The 23,758-nt window shown below is 42.2% G+C and overlaps 2 protein-coding genes across 3 annotated transcripts; both read right to left on the bottom strand.

Annotated features, from left to right (window-relative positions):
• Positions 1-6,063: 6,063 nt before the first annotated feature.
• Positions 6,064-12,006, bottom strand: LOC139444724 (transforming protein RhoA-like). The gene is made up of 3 exons (XM_071225655.1): positions 11,839-12,006; positions 8,838-9,008; positions 6,064-7,428 (listed from the first exon to the last, which is right to left on the bottom strand). Exons 2-3 carry the CDS (start codon positions 8,997-8,999, stop codon positions 6,997-6,999), a joined length of 594 nt encoding a protein of 197 aa, XP_071081756.1. The 5' UTR covers positions 9,000-9,008; positions 11,839-12,006; the 3' UTR covers positions 6,064-6,996.
• A 4,558-nt stretch (positions 12,007-16,564) lies between these two features.
• LOC139444958 (uncharacterized) lies at positions 16,565-23,271 on the bottom strand. Of its 2 annotated transcripts, none has more exons than XM_071225986.1 (3): positions 23,201-23,271; positions 21,018-21,205; positions 16,565-19,553 (listed from the first exon to the last, which is right to left on the bottom strand). In XM_071225986.1, the coding sequence occupies exons 2-3, from the start codon at positions 21,186-21,188 to the stop codon at positions 17,709-17,711; spliced, it is 2,016 nt and encodes a 671-aa protein (XP_071082087.1). In that variant the 5' UTR covers positions 21,189-21,205; positions 23,201-23,271; the 3' UTR covers positions 16,565-17,708. The 2 variants fall into 2 exon arrangements, with proteins under 2 accessions (XP_071082087.1, XP_071082089.1); XM_071225988.1 differs by lacking the exon at positions 23,201-23,271 and adding an exon at positions 22,691-22,753.
• Positions 23,272-23,758: the final 487 nt, after the last annotated feature.

Here is a 23,758-nt window from a genome sequence, read left to right as displayed (position 1 = left end):
GGATTGTTACCGATTGCGACGTTAAACAACAAACACTCACTCGCACACGTGCGTATGTAAATACACAGAGAGAGAGAGAGAGGGAGAGAGAGAGAGAGAGAGAGAGAAGGAGGAGGAGGAGAGGGAGAAGATAGGGACCGAGAGAGAATAGAGAGAGAGGGGGGAGAGAGAGAAGAGAGTGGCCACAGAGAGAGAGGGGGGAGAGAAGAGAGGGAGAGAGAGACTATAGATAGAGAGACGAGAGGGAGGGAGGGAGAGAGAGAGAAGATAGGGAGAGAGACGAGAGAGAGAGAGAGAGAGAGAGAGAGAGGAGGAGGAGAGGGAGAAGATAGGGACCGAGAGAGACTAGAGAGAGAGGGGGGAGAGAGAAGAGAGGGAGAGAGAGACTATAGAGAGAGAGACGAGAGAGAGAGAGAGAGAGAGAGAGAGCACCAGTGTCTGAGGCGTCCATAAAATCTTAAAATCAGCCTCACGTTCTGAGATGTAGTATTTACCATAATATATATGTGAGTCAGTATCGTAATTAGGTTCAGTAATGTTGCGTGTTAGAGATGATAGCCTTGAACAAATGTACACATAACGGTCATCATACACAAGATGGGTATCGATTAATATTATACCACTAGTGAATTCAGGCACAATTTCATTATTATGTATGTATAATCATTGTTTGTTCCATTAAGTTTCCATTCACGAATAACCCTGAACAATGTATGTGCTGATGTTCCACTGCAGGGTAGTGAGTTCAAACACACCATTATTCAAACTAGGTCTGTAATGACAAACATAAGTAGGTGTCAATTGTACTTGTGTGCTCGCACATATTCTTCGAAGAGCAACAGTTAGGCATCGCCATGATGCTAATCCTTACCACTTCGGTGAACTTTTGAACCACTGACTGTCATCAAAATTTTGGGTGTGGATGACGGTATTGATATTTTAAATTGCTGTAAGAAAGATCACATAATCAGTTACGTTTGGTGTTATTCCATTGTTGTATTGTGCCATTGAGTGGGTGACCGCAAGGAAAAGTGAGTGAGTGTGTGAGTATATAAGTTAGTGAGGGAGGGAGTGTGTGAGTGAGTGAGCGGGCGATCGCTTGGGTTAGTGAGTGTGTGAGTGTCTGAGCGCTAGAGTAAGTGAGCGGGCGATCTCTTGGGTTAGTGAGTGTGTGAGTGTCTGAGCGCTAGAGTAAGTGAGCGGGCGATCTCTTGGGTTAGTGAGTGTGTGAGTGTCTGAGCGCTAGAGTAAGTGAGCGGGCGATCGCTTGGGTTAGTGAGTGTGTGAGTGTCTGAGCGCTAGAGTAAGTGAGCGGGCGATCGCTTGGGTTAGTGAGTGTGTGAGTGTCTGAGCGCTAGAGTGAGTGAGCGGGCGATCGCTTGGGTTAGTGAGTGTGTGAGTGTCTGAGCGCTAGAGTGAGTGAGCGGGCGATCGCTTGGGTTAGTGAGTGTGTGAGTGTCTGAGCGCTAGAGTGAGTGAGCGGGCGATCTCTTGGGTTAGTGAGTGGGTGAGTGTCTGAGCGCTAGAGTGAGTGAGCGGGCGATCGCTTGGGTTAGTGAGTGGGTGAGTGTCTGAGCGCTAGAGTGAGTGAGCGGGCGATCGCTTGGGTTAGTGAGTGGGTGAGTGTCTGAGCGCTAGAGTGAGTGAGCGGGCGATCGCTTGGGTTAGTGAGTGTGTGAGTGTCTGAGCGCTAGAGTAAGTGAGCGGGCGATCGCTTGGGTTAGTGAGTGTGTGAGTGTCTGAGCGCTAGAGTGAGTGAGCGGGCGATCGCTTGGGTTAGTGAGTGGGTGAGCGCTAGGTTGAGTGAGTGAGTGAGTGAGTGAGTGAGGTTCTACCTAAATATTTCAGCAAGCTCACAATAGGGCGACACCAGGAGTCGACTTCTCACATTTAACCCATATGGGAAAATCGATCCCGGTTATTCGGCACACAACACACGTTACGCAAAGTGCGCTAGCCAAACACCCTTCCCTGCAGAGTACACGGATATAGGGCCTGTCGTATTCAAAGTAAAGGCTATTTTAAATTGAGCAGCTGGGTAGCCCAAAGTTACAGCTTGGAATGCACCGCGCATTGGTCATGCTTGAATATTGCTAAAAGCGAGGGGGTAGCCGACCCACCCCTTTTTCTTCTTTTTTTGTTGGTGTATTCATATGAGATATTCTTGGAATAATTGCGCGTGCGCTATTTGTATACAGCCAAGGCCCCACAGGAAATTTTAAAAATAGAATATATCTTAATTCTTAGGTTTCACTCAAACAATTGTTTTCCATGCAACCTGTCATTAATTGTCTGGTTTTGTTAATACAAATGCATTTGAAAATATGCTCAGGTGAAAAATTAGCGCATTCATGTAAAAGATGATTGATGGCGAACACGTTTCGTTTCCCCGTTTGTTCCTGATATATTGCGAAATGATTATTCACATTGAAAATGAAGCTATTCAAAATTATGTTTTCTTTAACTAATATTCATACATATATGTAGGTTTACAACATATGGTATCTCGAAAGTCATGAAACAAAGTTGTCAGGTGTCACACGCATGATGAAATGAGGCGAGGATCGACCCTAATTACCAATAGTAGATCTTACCTTCAACAAGCGCACTTTTAATAATGTCGGTTGATCTTCCTCGATAGTGGATAAATCAATAATTAAATGGTTTTCCTTATGAGAATCATAAAACAAAACAAGCCCACTCATTGGTCGAATTCAATCGACATACATGTGACCTGAGTTAACATAGAGTTACCTCCCTTATACAAGATCGTAACAAGCTCCGCGAAAGGGCTTTGGGAGGTTGAGATATTAATTATAAAGGGGCGCCGATCTCTGACAATTCACCGCCACTGGCTGTCGCCCCTGTTATTGTTTGTTTGTTTTGTTTTTCCTGTGGATACTGGGATCAAATCCCAGAAATCACAACAAGATCGCGACCTCTGTTTCGCCCGCTGTAAGCGCATTTGTCGCTTTTATTGATAGTATAAGGGCGTATCGTCACATTGAGCAATACAATGAAATGCAGCTATGTCTTTGAAACGATAAGGTTGGTTGATTGTTGTTCAACGCCGCTCTCAGCAATAGTCCAAATATATGACGGCGGGCTGTATATAATCTGGAGTCTGAACCAGACAATCCAGTAATTGACATCATGAGCATCGATCCACGCAACTGGGATACGATGACATGCATCAACCAAGTCAGCGAGCCTGACCACCGGATCCCTCTTACGACAAGCATAGTCGCCTTTTATGGCAGGCATGAGTTGCTGAAGATCTATTCTAACCCGGATCTTCAGGGGTAGAAACACTAAGGAAATGCATATGTGGGTAGCGGCGGTAATGATGATGAAGTTTTGATAAGTCACTTGATTGGTATTGTGGGATTTCCCCTTACGCTGTTTTGAGTTGTGACAAAAACTAAATATTTGACGTGAGCAAAGTTTGGGGTTGTATACGTAAAAGTCAATATGTATTATGACTAAACATTTCACTTGGGTAATCTATTCAAGAGTGGGATCATCCATACCCACATCACCTCATGACCTAAATCCAGTCAAGCATAGTTAACCCACATCACCTCATGACCTAAATCCAGTCAAGCAAAGTAAAACCAGATTACCTGATTACTTTGACCAATCTTTTACCAAAAGATTAGATAAAGTAGGTGAACACCACTTTGATTACTTCAAAGCTTTGTATTATCTGTCTCGCATTGAAGAACTTCCAAACGAAAAATAGAGGAACGAGGATGATTATGTTTAATGCTACAGCAAATGAATGAAAACAAAATGCAAATTTCGTATCCGTAAATAACCACACAAAGGAACAGTATCCCATACGTCAGCAGCTGTACAAAGAAACTTGTATGGATGCCACGTGTCTTTGTAACAATGTAATAGTATTAAATACATACAGCGTGTCTGGATATCATAACCCGTGTTCGTTTCTCAACTGATCACGTGAGGTGAGGTGAAATGGGGTTTAACATCGCGTCCAAGATTATTGCACTTATATAGCGACCTGCATGCATGTGTGTGTGTGTGTGTGCTTGTACTAGACCGGACTGATGCCGATTTAAAGTGCTAGCCCACTGAGATACAATGCTGCAGTTTAACATGAATACCCCACTCAGACACAGTATACTGACTCCGAGCCGACCAGTCCTTGTTTGAGCTCCTTCATGCCGAGCGCCGGACAGGGTAACAACAAGTACCATCTTTTAACGTCTTTTGGTGTGATATATGACGCGGTCGGGATCGAACCCCGGGCCTTCCGCTCTCCGGGCGGACGCTCTACCACTAGACCACGGAGGCGGTCTGATCACGTGAGTTTGTTTCAGGTGTTTCACATAGGTTTCAAGTCTCAATGGTCAGCTTTCATGATGTCCACGGTGTTTAACACAAATCCTTTGAGTTAGATTACAATGAGAAATCAATCAACGTATTATCGGTTAATCCTTTGAACAAAGTACATGTATGTTGTTTCATATTGGCACTTCACGCCCAAATATGTGTGTATTCCGTCTTTTTAGTAAACCTACACATTTAAACTCTTACTTTTGAGGGCGGTCGGGCAGCCTAGTGGTTAAAGCGTTCGCTCGTCACGCCGAAGACCCGGGTTCGATTCCCGACATGGGTACAATGTGTGAAGCCCATTTCTGGTGTCCCCCGCCGTGAAATTGCTGGAATATTGCTAAAAGCGGCGTAAAACCATACTCACTCACTTACTCACTCTTACTTTTGACAAATCAACTGTGCAAAACAACAGTGATTTATCAATCGACGTATTTTCGGTTAATCCTTTGATGGATGACTGAGCATCACGTGAATGGCAAGAAATACACAGTTATACCAGGAAACATGGATGGCAACAAGGGAGTAGTAATCGTATAATCAAGCCAATCCAAAATAATAATAAAAAACTGCTTTCACTGCAGGGATACTTTTATTTATTAACTATCAAGGGAATTTCCAAATACCGACATCCGACGAGCTGTCTGTTTGTGTAAGTTGAAGAAATTAATTAACATGCAGCCTTTGTAATCAGTGGTCAGAAATGCGTACAAATATTGCCTCAATGTTTGTTTACGCTGTCCTTACAGATGGTAGCCCAGTCTCTTGTCACGCCCAGTTGCGTTAGCGAGCAAACATCCGGTGAAGAGGATGCTCATATCATGTACAGTCCATGTGAGACGCTTAAAGTTAGTGAGTATGGTTTTACGCCGCTTTTAGCAATATTCCAGCAATATCAGGGCGGAGGCCGAGACCAGACACATTGTACCAATGTCGGGAATCGAACCCGGGTCTTCGGCGTGGCGAGCCAACGCTTTAACCACTAGGCTACACGGCTGCCCGTGAGACGCTTAAAACTTGTAACTGTCAAATACTCGATTTATAAAAAAACATGATGAACGCTTATGACCGTTAATCTGTTCTTTCCTCGACTCAACAATAATGTTGACTTGATCCCTGTACCACTATGCCCAACCAAAAAGTAAAAAAACAGATTGAAAAACATTTGATTTTATTCACAATTGAATTCGAAACATAATAAATGAAACAAAAAGTGGCATATCCGAATATATGGTATAAACAAAAACAACACTCGAATATGGCATTTATGTAATGTGTAGGTGAACAAATATGTGAGGACTTGCAGTTTCATACATATCCTGGAATTTAACTGTATTGAATTAACTTCAGCAATATATGTACATGTCTGTGTTAATGTCAACGATACGCTAGAGACTAGACAGAATTCTAACATTTCTGTATCTACCTGTTACGTTGCCATTCTGTAGGTGTAAGTTACATAAAAATGTCTCGATGCACAGTGTACGTGAGACTTGCCATTCAAGGGAGATAATCGGTGTACTCTTGTAGTACTGGACTGCCACAAACAAAGCGTCATATCCACAACATGTACGTTACAAACAACATTCTGACACTGAGATGCCGTTATCACAGATCACTTTGGTTCACAGGTCACCCCTAATTTTTGCCTTCAGAACGAATCACGTGACACCTAATTATGAACTAAACCTTACCTAAAATATGGCCCTGGGAAATAGGCAGTCCTAGCCAGTGTGAGACGTGAGTCTGTGTATCTGTTTAATCATTAACAATTTAATATCCACGTAAATAGAGTCTCTGACCCAAGTCTGGATAAGGTCAAGATCGAAACCGTAAATGGTCACCGCACCGCGGACCTTAAAAGAACCAGATGTTTTCATGACCGTTTCATACACAGGTAAGATGAAAGAAACAAGCTCTGGAAGTAAGAAACACAACCCAGCAGCTAACTAAACTCTAACACCATCTGCAATTAAACTTACTCAAGTTTCACAGAGCTACTTATTTACACAGCAATGAGAGACTGCCTCGTTTCACAGAGGAGTCTCCCTTTAAGAGCATTCCAATGTATGTATACATATCTACAAAACAACCATCACACAAGGGAATGTAGCCATTTATCACGTTACGATGAATTATCACACGTTAGCAGGACTGCACTGAGCACGGCAGGGCAGAAGGGTCCTGGATTATCTACCCTTGATACAATATGGATAGCTATATATCAGTGATCAGTTCAGTGATGGGGACATTCTGTTCATATGGCTTGAAGCAATAAAAAGAAACACATATCCCAAAAAAACATTTGGTGAAATATTCTAGGATTCGTTGCAATCAAACTTTGGCAGAAGTCAAACAATGCTTGGACATGCACCCTGCGCCCCCTGCTGGTGTGTTGATCTGTGCATTACATAGGGGAACACGTGATAAAAACAACATATGAATACTGATAAACATAGTCTATACGTCATCATCGTCTTCACAACAAAGTCAAACGTGCCTGCACAGAGGCGATAATTGTTATGTGCTCGTTTACACGAAAGAGTCCGGTTCTTCCAATCATCACATAGCAATATGCCAATAACAATACCTTGGCCAGCGAGCACGTCAAAAAGTCTTGTCAAAAACAAGCCTCTGACTTCACAGAATCTTACATTTGCTCTTTTTGGACTTCTTCTTCTTCTTCGACTTCAGCGCGGCACGAGTTGCTGTCTCGAAAACTTCCCTCACGCCATCCTTCGTCTTAGCCGAACATTCGAGATACGCTTCTGCTCCTATTCTCTCAGCCATATTACGACCCTCTTCCGATTTAACCGGAAACTGTTTGTTTCGCGCCAACTCAGCCTTGATGTGGTCATCATGACGGATATCTTTCTTGTTGCCGACGAGGATGACGGGAACGCTTGGGCAGAAATGCTTCACTTCCGGGTTCCACTTTTCGGGTATGTTCTCAAGGCTGTCTGGGTTGTCGATTGAAAAACACATGAGGATGACGTCAGTATCTGGGTAGGACAGCGGGCGGAGTCGATCATAGTCTTCTTGACCTGCAGTATCCCACAACGCCAGTTCCACCTACATAGAGGAAACAATTGAAAGGTCAAAAGGGAGGGAGGACGTTCTTTTCTACCCCGTTTACCAATATTCCAGCACTATAACGTCGGGGGCGGGGGCTGAAATGGCCTTCATACAGCGTACCCATCCGGGAAATCGAACGTCCCTAATGTTATGTAGGTCATGACGGGCAATATCTATTCGTAAATATAAACACTTCAAATTATGAATTTACGTTTTGCTGACAGGGTTGGTAGGGGACTGGGGTTAGAGAAACCCTTTGTTTCAAAGGGTTTTGGAGGAGGTGGGCACAACCAAATCAACTATTCATCATGTTGGTTGTCATCTATGGTTCCATGTCCTTCTTGGGGCGGTCGGGTAGCCTAGTGGTTAAAGCGTTCGCTCGTAACGCCAAAGACCCGGGTTCGATTCCCGGCATGGGTACAATGTGTGAAGCCCATTTCTGGTGTCCCCCGCCGTGATATTGCTGGAATATTGCTAAAAGCAGCGTAAAACCATACCCACTCACTCACTCACTCACCCATGCTCTTCTTTTGGTAAGGAATATCGGTACTAAGAATAAAACCTATTCATGACCTCAATGAATATTGTTCATTGTTTCGTTCACACCACTCGTTTCTCAATGTGAACACGTTTACTATAACATAAAGAGGCTTACTACATAGCAATTTCGGTGTGGATGTAATCGGAATTATTACGGTACTCCCAAAGAGTTAATGTAATTTAACGCCGCGTTTTTGGTAAATATTCCAGACACATAGCGGTCAATATCATAGAATCCATATCGAGAACCGAACCCGAGTCTTCGGCGAGGAGCGAAATCTTTCCGTAGGTTACACCCTTCCACCCGCCTCCCCGTACACAGCGTTAGAAGTTGGCACTAGTCTCGTAGTCCTTGCCAAACTGCCAAATAGTAAGGGTATCACAAGGACTTGTAGAAATTTGCCATGTTTAAGGTTTTTGCTATATGTTATCATCATAAGGTCTAGTGAACTAAAAATGTTAGTTTTTACCGTTTGTATATAGGATATATTTCTTATTTTATTAGTATTTTTTAGATTTCATCCCCGTCCCACCACCACCACCCCAGGCTGACACCATGTTATTGTTCCTACAGATGACGAAATTCGCTGATGTGTTGCCTCGCTGCTTGAATTCGAAGAAGTACACCTTTGCCTAGGCCTGTCTGTCATACATCTGTTGAATCAGACACTGCCGCTCATGTACACATAACCTTGAACAGTTAATTCCTTAAACAAAATTATAAAGCTGGCGCCTCATATTTGTGAAACTTTAGATGAAAATCTAAGAAATAATTCATAGTGGCCTAATCGGGATATCATGTTCCTTGACGTCACACCAATTACTGAAGAAGGTCACGAGGTGTGTGGCCCGTGAATGATGCATACCTGTTTATTATCGACTTCGATGTCCGCAACGTAATTTTCGAAAACTGTTGGCACGTAGACTTCAGGAAACTGGTCTTTGCTGAATACAATCAGCAGGCATGTTTTCCCACAAGCGCCGTCACCCACAATCACTAGCTTCTTCCGGCGCGGTGCATTCGCCATCTTGTTGTCCTAAAAACAATAAACGTACAAATACAGTTTCTGTTAATATAAAAAAGCAGTGACACTCTTAAGTCATTGGTACCATAGGAAATCTATTGGAATATCCACATTTCGAGATAGTGACGTGTCCTTATTAAGCCACGGTACTAGTCTCTGTCTGTACCATTTAGTTAAATCACTAACGAGATTTCACTTTATAAGTTAACAGGTATGTCCTCTTATCTGGTAATGTTATTCACAGATGTTATGAAAAGGAAAGCTCATGCGCATGTTATTTTGTTCGAAATCTTGCCAAAACGATACAACTTAATATTTGCGTTGGCGTTAACCAAATAGCGTAACATTCTCTGCTAACCACCTTTAACAACTGTCTATCATAGCAATTCATCTCTCAAGACAAACACAAAACTTGACCCATGCAGTTATGATCCGTATTGCGATTGGAGCTTGGAGCCACATAATGGGCGTATGACTGTACCGTGTACATGAAACGTTGAACAACTGTTATTGGAAACAAAATCTTAAAAAGAAACTAACAACGCCACCTGGGGTCAACGTACTGTGTAGCCTCGAGTACACTACCTAGTAAAGTGTTGTTGAGTGTTTGAGGAATGTCACTGGGTTACACGAAAAGATAACAGTGTACAAATCATTAAAATCACCTCCAAGATAGCATCCCGTTTGCTTTGGTATTCCCCTCATTAAACCACTTTTACATAATCGAAATAAATACGTCGCATGTTGCTTACGAAATATACGACGAGTGGGAGTTGTTTATCGTATAATAAAACACAGCAGGGAGAGTAAACCATGCGGGGCACAGCCCGAGTGATTTATTTTCCCTGCAGTGTATTATTGTACGATAAACAACGACCACGGGTCGTCTATTCCTTACATGAGATATCAACATCTTGTATAACCCTTTTAAGGGTGTCAAGAAAATGAACAAGCTTTAAGACCATTTACCCGTATTTATATAATGATGACTCTCTGAATACAACCCGTCCAGGGCAATGTTGGACAAGTCCATTTTATGTACAGGGGGTGGGTATTTGGTGTTTCCCGTATATTCTCACAATTTTCCCGTCGATTATATTATCCTTCCATCCAATACCGATTGTCATATCTCTCCCACCTAGTTATGTTACATTTCACAATAAAGCATATCTCAACTAAAGTTTTTTTCGAAAATATGTTCATAAAATTAAGAACTATACGTGTCCCCAAGACTGCGACATATCGGTGGAAATACCGTCAACGGGCGTTCACATTATGCCCATATCGGGAATCGAACACAGGTCTTCCGGTTGGCGATCGAACACTATATGTAACCCTTAGGCTACATCGATGTTGAAAGGGGGACGAGTAAATATTGGTAATATAATGCATTGGGGTACACATTGACGTCTTACCTAACGTGTTTGTCACCGGAGTATTGCCAACCACCGATTGTCTTATCACGTGACTCCACCATGTTGTAATCAATCCATAGCGTAATGGACAGATATACTCACTAAACTATACCTTGTCACGATACTCTCGCCATATCCTAACATAATCCCTCCATGCCCGAGTGAACGTGATAAAGAATATGCATGGTGTAAGAGCTTGGAATAAGAAAATGCCCATTTATTAAATATATAATATAAATATATCAATAAAAGTAAAAACATATTATTATATGTACTAACATAATAGCAACGTTCACCACGCCAAATGTGTGAAATACTTTTGTGGAACACCGTTGCCACACACCTGCTATTTGTCCTTCAGACAACTCCCACCTCGACTGCTGTGTCAAGCTTGGCTGGGTAGTGTGTGTTATGGGAGATCAAGTATGTGACCCAGTCGTCAGATGAATATAAGCAGCACAAAAGCTGTTGTGGATTCAATCTCTATAACCTGACATACCTCGCTCTCAGGCATAACTGGTGTGAGCGTATAAATATATCTCCAGCTAAGTGGTGTCAAATGTAACAACCGCCATAACTGGTATTCCGTTTGAATATTTCAACAATGTTCAAGTAACGATGCATTTATTAACTGGATATATGTTTGGAAAATCTAATTTTCAAAATGGTGAAATGTACAAATATATTATTCTTGTGATATAATCATGTCATTTGAGTTGTCATGTCTTAAAACAACAAATAGCGTGTTAAAACATACACCATGTGTACTTTTTTTTACATATTCCAGGAATACAAGCTATTATAGTTGTTGATAATACATCTTACAGCTTTATAATACATATGCTTAATCTTGAATCAATTCTTTTCAGTTTCAAAAAGCAAGCACATAATTTTATCACTCCACAGAAATACCACTCATTTTGCTGATAACGTCTCGAGAACCAACAACCCGGAAGTTGACACTGCGACCCCTCCCGGGCCGGGCCAGACCGAGCCACGCCCATCATAATGTACAGTATGATATATGATATGGAGATATATCATTCGTTGTAAGCGTAAATCATCTAGGCGTTATATACACCATCATGTCTACCTGTACACAACTCGGCGGCCACAGAGGGCGTTCGCTCTTGTCCGCATACCGATCCTATTACAACCTAAGGCAACTTGGGACGCCTACAGGGGCCAGGGAGACAATGGGACACATTGCACCGATGACACACGCCAAGTTTGCAAAATAACAAACAATTACATTTCAGTCATTTACCCCCTTATCTCTATTTTAATCGACCAAACACGGGTAGGTCATATGATATGGTCCGACATTGGATGACATCCATGTTTGATGCTGACAACCTGTGACACAAGACAACCAACTTGTAAACGGAATTGCTATAAATACCGTTAAACAAACTACGGTAACTTACCTGGACACGTCAGTTATCCGAGTGAACGATAGTATCCTGTCCAGACTGCCTCAATTATGAAGTGAATTGTGGTGTCGTTTGTGATCTGTGTCAACTTGTTGGCTTTGTGGTGTACTTTGATCACCGCTCCCGCTACCTATGTACAGATTCGCTGTGAACGTGAGTCAAGGCCCAGGACTGTATATATAGGCGGTTTGCCTGTTGCTAAATATAGGACAAGACTGCAAACACTGATTGGTCGAGAACGGAAACACGTTATGCTATTTTTAGGAATCAGAACTGAGTTAGAGTTACCTCCCTTGGAACAGTGATCGTCTGCCCACGACTGTTGTTTAGTTACGTGTCGGCCTCCGGGGTTGTATAAACAATAGGCTAGCGAGGTTAGAGGGCAAAGCCGGTGTGCAGCGGTTGAATTACGTACAATAGGCCATGGCATGGCGAAGTAACCCAGTTAACTATCATATATAATATTCTGCTATGTAGGGCAGATTTATATATGTCACACAGTTCCCGGGTAGAGGATAAAAATGTGGAGTTTGAGAGGATGGCCAGAAACAATTTAACAGCTTTACGATTTTACAAAAACTTGTGACCACATAAGGGCCCCTAGAACAAATGTACACAGAGTTTCGAGAAGGGTTTTAGAAAACGAAAGTTAATTTCAAATATTGCTAACGTTCGTGTGATTCTCATGTTTACTTCTCCACTTGGACTGAGTAATCAAGAGATGGGCACATATTCGAGAGAGCAATCTCCCAGTTACGTTAATGGACGAAATTTTAAACGCATTTTCTCCGCGTTGATAGTCTCGCGTAAAATGTAGGATTTTAACATAAGCATATCGGAACTTGGGGGGAAAAGACCGTGGGTCCATTAAGATACTAATCAACGGGGTCCGTTCCACAAAGCGATCTTAGCGCTAGGTAACCGTTACTCTCATACTTTAACACATACTTACGACAGTCGTAGCGCTAAGATCGCTCTATGGGACGGCGTCTATAGACGCGCATAGAGCTTCAGTGAAATATGCATGGCTAGTCAGCACATTCACGAGACACATGTCGAGGGTGTCCGATGACATGCTGTATTCCTGTCTTATACGCCTGTATACCACGGACTGGCGCTACCTTCGTTGTGCAACTGACTATGCCTCCACATGTGCTCTCTCTCTCTCTCTCTCTCTCTCTCTCTCCCTCTCTCTCTCTCTCGCTCTCTCTATCATTACGTCTTGTATTTAAATGTTTTGGATATAAACATTTTCCGCGTATCTTAAAGTAGCTTGACAAGGGCCCCGTCATCATGGAAGCCGGTGCGTTTAGCCTGCTGTCTTCCAGTTGATTTAATCACACACAGCTGTTACTGTGCTTGGGAAATGTCGCATTATCTCCCTTACAATGCTTATATTATAATGTTATTATCACCAGAGACCATATAATAGATAATTATATGGTCTCTGTTATCACCAACTCGCCATGTTTTCTTTAAATATAGAAAAGAAACCCTTTTTCGTTTACTTGTTGAAATAGTAAACACCTACCAAACAGTCACACTTCCTGTGTCGTTCATCGCATCAGGGACCATAAAATCTATTTTATGGTCTCTGGTCACATCAATAGACAGTTGAAATAAAATATAAAAATTACAATTCCCTTCCTCACATTTTCAAAAATAGGATCAAAATCTAAACATTAGCTAAACATGGGTTGTATCATACCCGAATATGACGACGACACATGATAGGATAGGTTAGAAGTACGATCCAGAACAAAGATACAAAGGATGAGTAATGTATATGAGAGTTACTTCCCTTTATTCCCACGCGCTATTCAATCGCAGCCCCGGTCTCTGTACACATCAAAGCCCGTTCAATGAACGCGGTGACGTCACATCGACACAGGCAGGGCAGTTTTAGTCAGACGTCACAATCCCTCTGCTTCAACTGTTCAAAGGTCTGTGTGATTAATACGTCACGCATATTTCGAGTTATATGCGCAGTTCGTTCTGAAAGCCGATCCATCTAGAATAGGACCGGGACTTCAAATAAACAGGACAGTGAAAGGCGTGGATGGTTTTTGAGCCTACTTTTGTGACATAGTGTGTGAGTCTGGTATGCGCGCTATGTCATGCTAGAAAAAAAGCAGTGAGTTTAAATGTTCTTCCTTTGTTTTCATACTTGGTTTTCGGATTATTCTCTAAAATGCATGGGGTGTGTAGTGGAAATAAAACTTAAAAAACAAAAACAATAGTTTTGTAAAGCGGACACTAAAAAAACCGTGGGGCAAAAGAAAGTATACCGAGTTTGTTTTTATGTATTTGAAAAGAGAAAGAACGGCTATTAAAATTATAAATTTGGGATGTCTATATAACCATCGCTCATTCCTGTAAAAGTTTGAAAAAAGTAATCAGGCTGGGTTGTGTTGTGTAAAAAATAAACTGGTTCAATGAAGACTGGGGTAAGAAATCAATTTACAACCACGTGACACCTACCATGTTTGAAATGTTGTAGCTGTATGCCGAAAAAACAAATATATTGATTTTCAAAGATAAGATGTCTAAGACCCCCATCAGCAGTTGTGTATAATGCAATATATTATTTATTTATTTTTTAAACTTTTAGATCACATTATATTTAAACAAATAAAGCAATGTAGAAGTACTCTTTGGGTGTTGACTAAGCGCCAGTACAGTATATTTTTTATTTAATATCGATAACTTTCGATACTTTCAATTGAAAATCAACCATGTGATAAGATCAACTGAGATGTATAGTTTCTTTTAACCCTAAGTTTAGGACAGTTGGTGGGGTAAGGGAGCGGTGGGGTAGCCTAGTGGTCAAAGCGTTCGCTCGTCAAGTTGAAGACACAGGTTCGATTCCTCACATGGGTACATTGTGTGAAGCTCATTTCTGGTGTCCCCCGCCGTGATACTGCTGGAATAATGCTAAAAGCGGCGTAAAACCATACCCACTCACTCAGGGTTAGGGTTAAAATTAAATATATGACCAGCTTTACTGCTGTTTAAGCAAAAACGTCCAGAACAAGTAAACGACAGTAATAGTTCGTAAGGTTGTTTTTCACAGAACATTTACGTTACGAGCCTCGAAAGCAACCTGTTCTTGCAGCACTTTTTGTTTCTATTTGTGAAATATATCAACACATTCAACGGTGAAGAAATACTGTCCTCATAATTTTAATTGTAAGCTACACTTGTCAAACTAAGGGTCGGTGGAACCATAAACCTATAAATCTAACAAAACGCCATGGTAAGTGAGTGAGTTAGTGAGTATGGATTTGCGCCGCTTTTAGCAATATTCCAGCAATATCAAGGCAGAGGACACTAGAAATGGACTTCATACATTGTACCCACGTGGGGAATCGAACCCGGGCCCCACCCCGACCCCCCGAAGATTTGTGATACCACGACAAAGCGAGTGAATACTCTCTGAAACACTGTTCACCTTCTCCAAGACACTCACTCACTGATATACATACTGATTATTGACTGTAACATATGCACCTGGATAAAATTACGCACCGCTTACTATATTTGCAAATGAAAGAGCCATTTCTTGAAAATAAGCCGTCAGTATTAATTTCCGATGAAAAACAGTTGTGTGTATTTAAACTGTAACATACCCTTTTGATATACAGAAAATCAGATCGATTATATGATGACTTGTCTAACGGGAATAGGTATTTGACCATTCTTTAAATAACTATTGCATAACTACTCCTTCCTTGAATTATATGATATAATTCAGCAGTGAAGATCAGAATTGGCCTTCAGAAACGCCATGCTTGTCGTAAGATGTGACAAACGGGATCGTGTGGTCATGATCGTTGACTTGGTTGAAGTATGTCATCGTAACCCAATTTCGTGGATCGATGCTCATTATGTCAATCACATGATTGTCTGGTCCAGACTCGACTATTTACAGGCTGGTGCCAAAAAGCTAGAATATTACTTGGCGTTAAAAAGCACAGAAACAAACAGCAGTTGCGTCCATATGGAGAAACGTTGTCTAAACTTTTCAGTAGCTTTAGGTGATATCTTAGACATCGAAATGATTTTTAAAATAGGCAGATGAGATGTGGAGGATGTGTGCGCAGTTTTAATTAAAAATGGATGGTACTTAACCATTTTTCAGATGTCCCAGTGCCCCGTGTTTGTCGGAAAAGCGTCCATGATGGATTTAACTGATTAATTATTTGACAAACTTCGGTTTCAATTCCCCGTGAGAACTCGTGTCAAAGATACGACGCGATTCGAGTTGAATAGGGTGGTCGTGTTCGGTGACTTGGTAGATTGCGTGTCATCGTACCCAGGGTGGAAGTTGCTCATGATATGAACCACTGGTTTGTCTGGTGTAGATACGAAATGTACAGACCGCCATGCAATAAATGGAATATTGCCATCGAAGGCAAAAAACAAGAAGCAAACTCCCTTGATGTTTTAATGAGTTTCAAATAAGTCTTATTACAAAGTTGGCAGTGTCCTTACATCCTGTCTGAAGCAGGTAACTCTGGAGAACACTTTGTCCTTACACTCACCAGTAACATGGATACCAGATAAAAGTGGCCCCTACAAGACCAGATTGTGGCTATATTCTAGTCAACATATGCAACGATTCCCACCATGTGACCAAGAATTCGGTCGACACGACAGTAATTTGTATATTTATTTGACGGCATATACATCACATGGTCTCTGAAAAAGTTGTCACGTAGCAACACAAGTCCATAAGTATGCACATGCACTTACACAGAATTGTCAAATGATAAAAAGATCTGAATTTAGATCATTACAATTGTAAGATTCCTTCCACGGGATCCGGGGGCACGGGTGGCCCAGTCGTCTAAGGCGCCGCGATTCGCTATGTAGAGTTGCGTCCCTTGGGCACGCCAGAAACCTATGATTGTGGGTTCGAATCCCGGTTCGCACCGATTATGTTTCTGGGTTTGTCAGCACCATACCCGTGCTCGTGGGTTTCATCGAAGTGGTGAACGTCTAAGACCTGCGTCACTTCGGGCTTTCCTCCCTCATTAAGCTGACACGCCGCGATATAACTGGAATACTGTTAAAAGCGGCGTTAAACCCAACTCACTCACTCCACGGGATCAGAGACGGGGCCAGCAAGTATGAAGTTGGTGTCTTGAATACTTCTGACTAAATATGGTATGTTTCCAGATTTCTTCCATTAAGCCTCCAAACGTTTGCTTTACATATTTGTTTCCGCAAGAAACATGAAAATAAAACTTTAAAACCGCGTGGTGCTTTCTTGTGATTACTTACAGTTGTCGGTCGGGAGAAATACGGAAAAGAAAAGTATGCTTCCTACACTATGTGACGTAGGTTAAAAGACTCGATATGAAAAATCATTCAAAGTTTGTGTCTGAGGAGCTGCAAACCAAGTAATACAAAATAGTCTTAAGGGGGGAGTATACGCCACCGTCCGTTGTCCCTCTCAATTCCAGGGACAACCTTGTTTCAATGTATTTAATGTCATTATTAACTCTTAGCATTACATACGTCACACAATTTGAGTAAACAGTCAAACAAGGCAGTGTTTGAACGACTTGAATCAAACTGGCTGGGTCTGCCGATTTTTCCGAGCTTAGCCCACCTTTAACACACATCTTGCAATTAGATTATTGTGCTGCAGACGAACGTTTAGTCTCTGAGAATTAATATTTTTCGGATAGAAACAAATAACTCCATTTAAATTGAAAAGGAGCCTACAGAGATGGAAGATTCAGAACCTGAACCTGAGGAAAATCTAGACTTGCTTGACTTAGGGCTTTGCGTTACAGAAAGGGCTGAGGGGAGAATAATATGGTTCAGGGACTGTGAGACAGACTTATAGTGCTGCATCATGATATTAAACACTTAGCGTTCCTCCGCCTATTGTATTTACATCCAGCCCTTACCAAGTATTCAAACACCTGATGCAGATTCTCCCCTGTCAGAGCAGAACACTCCATATAACGCTCCCCCCGGACATTCTTAACACAGCGAGTTCCGTCCTCGATACTCATAAAGCTGTCACTATTCGCCCCCCTCAGTCTCGCCTTGCCTGGGTAAGGGTCAATCAGTTTCACGGGAGCAAGGTCAAGGCTGATGTGAAGATTCTTCACTTCCGGAAAGGACGAAGAGGATGACGTGGACACCTCCCCATGAGGCAACGCGGCGGGACTAGATATTTCTTGAGTTTTACTGGCAATACACTCATCACAACTACACGATCTACCCGTGCATTGTATCCACGAATTAGCAACATTGTTATTGTCCAACGCCGCTTGAGAACACTCTGTAGATCTATACATACAAGCAGCTGCGGTAACACGCTCCGGGAAATGAGTTTCGATTGGTTGGTTGGATATTTCTGTTTTTGAATTCTGGGTACATGGGAAATATTTGACAGTGAACGATGAATCATTGTCGGCTGGGAAGTGGGTTTCTAACATGGGTTTTAAAGGTGATGTGTTGGTGTCGGATGAATGGTTTAATTCTTGACCTGTCACACCTTTATCGTTAGTGTTTGCGTGGTGCTGGTGCGGGGACGGTTCAGCAGCGTCCCCATTCTCTCTGAATGATCTACCGTGGGCTGGCTCCACCATACTGATCACATCCCTGGAGTGGTCCAGCGGTGAGGCAACGGATCCGTTGATGGATTCCGTTGACCAGTAGTCAGGGTTCATACGGTGGGAGGAGATGTTCATCAATTCCCTGCTCAAAAACGACAAATCATGCTCAATGTTATCAAACTCGAGATCAGTGGGCGATACCATTCGCCTGTCTGACCCCGTGACGTCACTCGCCTCCCCGTCAGACATCAGAGGCGTTTCCTGCGCAGCGGAACAGTCATCTTCAATAGAGCATATTTCTGTTTCCGGGTCCTCGTTCTGTATGCTGTGCCTCTTAACATTCTGTATGGTTAATTCGAGTTTTCTCGACAAACTGCTTTCGTTCACAATGTCATCAGCTTCTTCAATAACATCAGATTCAGGTATCATTGGGTGTGATTCGCTTTCGCTGAAATGTACCTTTTCTTTTGTCTTAGGAGCCACAGACCCTAGGTCAAGACTTTCCGATCCATAAATACATCCCTTCTGAAGTTCTGCATTCTCTATTTTAACTGTGACTTGAAATTGTCCAGGCATTAATGACTGTGTTTCGCCAACATTAACACATTTCTCCTCCATTCTATTCCTCTCGACACTTTGGTCCTGACATTTGGACACCACCAGCAGTGGGCTCTGTTCCTCAAATACGTCTGCTTCAATAGAATATTCAGACGTGACAGACGGAGTTTCAACCAAACCGGGCTTCTTTCCATTGTTATTGTTACCGAGCCGCCTTGGTTCCGCTGCCAGTTCAGGGTATCCAGACGACAGTGCGTTACGTCTCCCCACCTCGTCCGTCTCCTCAATCACGTCCCCAAACTCCTCCACATCATCACTACAAGCTATCGCTGTAAGGAGCGGCAACTGATCACTGGCTTCGTCCCGCAGGTCCCTCATTGTCCCAAGGATGATAATGGGTGGTCTTCGTAAACCGAGTAGCATGCTGAGGCGTCTTATCTCAGGTAAGCCGAGGTCATCAACTTGGACACAGGTGCATGCGACAATAACGTCAACTTTCCGACAAATTCTCCTCAGACCTTCCTCGTCGCCTAGGAACACGCCTCCGTCTATAAGTGTCACCATGACAACCTCCTGAAATATAAGGGATTAATAAGATGTTTCTGTCGATTTGGGAACATTTACTGTTCAAAGCGAAAAGGCGTCTCGCAAACTGTAATACATTATGTTTGTTTGTAGTTAACGCCGCACTCCGCAGTATTCTAGCTATACGACAGCGGTCTGTAAATAATCGAGTCTGGACCAAACAATCCAGTAATTGACATCATGAGCATCGATCTACACAATTGGGATACGATGACATGCATCAACCAAGTCAGAAAGCCTGGCACCCAATCCCGTTAGTCGCCTCTTAAGACAAGCATAGTCGCCCCTTAAGACAAGCATGAGTTGTTGAAGACCTATTCTACCCCGGAATCATTTCGGGACAATGATTTATATTACAAAAAATTGATATAAGACTTTTCTTCTTTTAATAATGAAACAACCAACAAATGAGGAGAAAATCTAAACAGTAAAACAAAGCATTTTTTTCTCAAAAGTTCTGAACAAGCAACATTTTAAATATTTGTAAGTACTTGTTCGATGTGAACTTACATGAAACCAAAACATATATGGAATTTAACTAGGAGTGCATAGCGTCATATTAAAGTTAAACCTGCAACTTAGTAACGTCTTCAATTTCCCCAACAATGAAAATTACCGATAGAAAATCTACCTGCAAAAAGCTTAGAATAACACAGTATAGGTTGTTCCTACTAGCCTGTCTCACAGTCCCTGAACCATATTACTTTCCCTTCCGTCCAGCCCTTTCTGTAATGCTAAATGATTAGCTATGCCCCTACGGCCTTCCATACTTGACGGTTTTAACGAGTGAGTGAGTGAGTCCACATGACCCACGAACTAGGATGTGGTGATCATGGGTCTCGAATTCTAACCAATATCCCTGCAACGGCTAAAAGACTCAACTTAGCGAATTGCAGCACGTTAGACTGCTAGGACCCTTTTCACAAGTGACCCGTGAAGATCCGGGGTAGAATAGGTCTTCAGCAACCCATGTTTGCCGTAAAAGGCGACTATGCTTGTACAAAAACGACTAACTGGATCGGGTAGACAGGCTCGGTGACTTGGTTGATCCCAATTGCGTGGATCGATACTCATGATGTCAATCACTGGGTTGTCTGGTCCAGACTCGATTATTTACAGACCGCCGTCAATAGCTGTAATATTGCTGAGTGTGGCGTTTAACAACAAACCAAACCTTTTCACAAGTACGAATTTTTTACGAAAAAACGAACACACTGCATAATAACGTGTATATCTGCATATTAACACGTGTTTTTACGATGTCTTAAAAGAAGAAAAATCAAATCATAATACCGAATTCTTTCTTCCGCCCAATAGCTTCTTCTTTTTAATTTAAGAGACAAAAAAACCATTACAGTATCATAATCTTACCGAAGTCTTCTATTTCTATTCCGCCTTGTGGATATTTTACAGTACTGAAAAAATACAACCATCACAGTAACATTGTCTTACCGAAGTTTTCTGTTCCGCTAACTGGATGTTGATGTTTTTGACGCCATTGTAGGGCGCTGTGAGCTCTTCCACGGAGGTCGGTAGCCGTCCACTCACCCAGCGCATGATGAGAGTCGTCACCCCCGATCCCGTGTGGCCGTAGATGAGTGCGTGGATGTTGCGACCTGACATCTCGGTATGGACACTGACTGTAACACATACAGGACTGGTGCATTGTTTGAACGAACTGAGTGAATGTTGTTTTACGCCACTGTCAGCAATATTACGGTGTTATTACCGTGGCCTGTGAAGAATGGAATCTGAAACCAGTGTCAAACATGAGCAGCGGTCCACCCATCGGGTCACGATGACCCGTAATCATCGGGTCACGATGACCCGTAATCCGCAATAGTCCAGCCGTTTGTTAAACTACTGTGACAGTGTTAAAAGTATAAAACTTTACAAATAGGTAGAGTGTGCCCCAGGGTGACCTCTAATGCCCTGTTAAACAACATGTTTAGGCTATTGACAGGCGATGGATCTGGGTCCAGCACCATGATCCAAGACGTTTAAAGCAACCAAATGCACTAAGAAATAGAAGATACAAATCCCTTCCCTATTCCAAAGAAATCCCAACCAAAAGAGTCGACAGTATGGTTCCGATTATACCATGAGCATGTGTTTATGAATCACTATCAAATAGTGATGAAACCAGGTGTTCGCGAAATGTGAACGTATTCTTCCCAACCGATGGGACCCGTTACAAACACACGCAAAGGAAAGTCAATTTTTCACCTAAATAAACCAGGGGAAATGTAGTACAAGTCAAAATAGTGAATTGCATCGGACATCATTTTTGTCATCGATACATTTGCTGAAATTTGATGGAATGAGGAACGGCCATGTGTTCAGGTTTTAGAGTCACGCCAAAAGTTGATAGTACTGATGCATAGCGGAGTAATTGGCCATATCGACATTTTTAAACTGTACTCCGTTGCGGGCATGTTATGAGATCGTATAGGAATTGTATGAGTAAGTCTTGGAAACAGCATTACTTGCATCATATCACACAGCATTGCAAACAGTCAGTGAATTGAATGAGAATGGTTTTACGCCGCTTTTAGCAATATTAAAGCAATATCACGGCGGGGGACCCCAGAAATGGGCTTATCACACCGTACCCATGTCGGGAATCGAACCCGGGTCTTTTGCGTGACGCGCGAACGCTTTAACCACTAGGCTACCCGACCGCCCCCATTGCAAACAGGTTTCAGGGTAGATGTGGAAACAGTAGCAACTGTAGATAATTGAGATGGAAAGAGATAAGTGGTGGTGAATGGTCATATGACCATAGGGCAAAGCAAATGTTATCGTCTTTTATATTTTCATAAATTCGGAAATGATTGACAGTTCTGAGAACACCTGCTACATTACCACATCGGCAGTAAAATTTCAAAATCTTTTTTTACTGAAACAATACGAAATTGGTTTTAGAAATCGACGTTTTTTCCAGTCATTAGTATAAGTTGTTTTGGTTAAATTATTGAGTTGGATAATAAATAATATTTAGGCATGTGTCGTTTAATTGCACATTTCTCGTCGGTAAAATAATTCAAACACACTTTGTCGAGATTATATTTTTACAAGGCCCCAATTTAAGTGTACCAATACCGATATTACATGCAAACCCGCACCTATCCCCGCCGCTGTAGCAACGTGTTCTCCGCATGTTGCGTCTATAGATGAGAGAGGTCCCACAGCAATTCAACTGATGTCAGAAGTCAAGAACTGACACAAATAGGAAGTGTCTTCACGCAGTGATAGGAGTGCTGTTTCCTGAACGACAGTCAACGTCCTGTGCGACATCAACACAGGCCCAGTCACCAGAGAGAGGGAAGTCCATTACAGTTAGGTACAGAAATTTTATTATATTCCTGGGAAAACCTATGTTGATGGAATGTAAATAAACGAAGAGCTTTTTATTTCCTACATTATTATTTCAAGAAACATATTCACATTTACATATCTAAGGAATTGCATCCTTTTTCTATATTTTAAATATTCTCAGCCTACAATGATATCAACACAGACGTATGAATGGGAAAACAGTGGTGGATAGAAAGTTTCTTTAAGTTATACCATATCACAGGTAACACCTTGTAACATGCTTATAAAGACAAGTAGAGTCATTATAAACCACTCACCGTTACAGATGCTTCAAGGATCTCTGGTGGGATCTGTGAAGTGTTGTCAGGTTCATCCAGTGACAGTGACCACGCAAGTGACGTCACCGCGTGCTAACACTGCCGTAGAGGAAGCTGCTTGTCCCCTACAACAACAGGATCTCACTCACCCCGGAACTCAGTGCATTGTGTTGCCAGCTACCGACATAACTCCACGTTCTGCAGCTCACCCTTTGTTCTTCATTATCCTTGTTCGGAGTTTTCATCCAGGTCGCAATCCCGGCATTGGGTGGAAAAGGTCCACGCTCATGAATACCGCATTCGACGTAATACGCGCCGAGGGCGCTCTAAAAATTAGAAATAGGGGGCTCTTATTAGATTAGTAATGTTTTTAGCCTGAAATGTTTATGTACGACAGATATATTTTTCCAGAATTTAATTGCCAATAATTAAGGGTGCATATAACACACGAGTGCGTATTATACACGAATAAATAAGTCTTGTGTACATTGTTCAATCGGGATTGTTCACTAGCCAGTATATTAACAAATATCGCCGTGGGCGCTTATTAGAGCGGGG

Source organism: Haliotis cracherodii, unplaced genomic scaffold (assembly GCF_022045235.1).
Source record: "Haliotis cracherodii isolate W230 unplaced genomic scaffold, xgHalCrac1.p SCAF_6, whole genome shotgun sequence".
Classification (NCBI taxonomy): Eukaryota; Metazoa; Mollusca; class Gastropoda; order Lepetellida; family Haliotidae; genus Haliotis; species Haliotis cracherodii.
Note: the sequence above shows the minus strand (reverse complement) of the source record. Positions and strands in the feature narration are given on the sequence as shown.

Coding starts and splice junctions, on each gene's coding strand:
- LOC139444724 (XM_071225655.1), bottom strand. CDS start 8,999: ATGGCGAATGCACCGCGCCGGAAGAAGCTAGTGATTGTGGGTGACGGC. Junction 7,429..8,837: donor TCGAAGTCGATAATAAACAG/GTATGCATCATT, acceptor TCCTCTATGTAG/GTGGAACTGGCGTTGTGGGA.
- LOC139444958 (XM_071225986.1), bottom strand. CDS start 21,188: ATGTCAGGTCGCAACATCCACGCACTCATCTACGGCCACACGGGATCG. Junction 19,554..21,017: donor TAGCGGAACAGAAAACTTCG/GTAAGACAATGT, acceptor CTTATATTTCAG/GAGGTTGTCATGGTGACACT.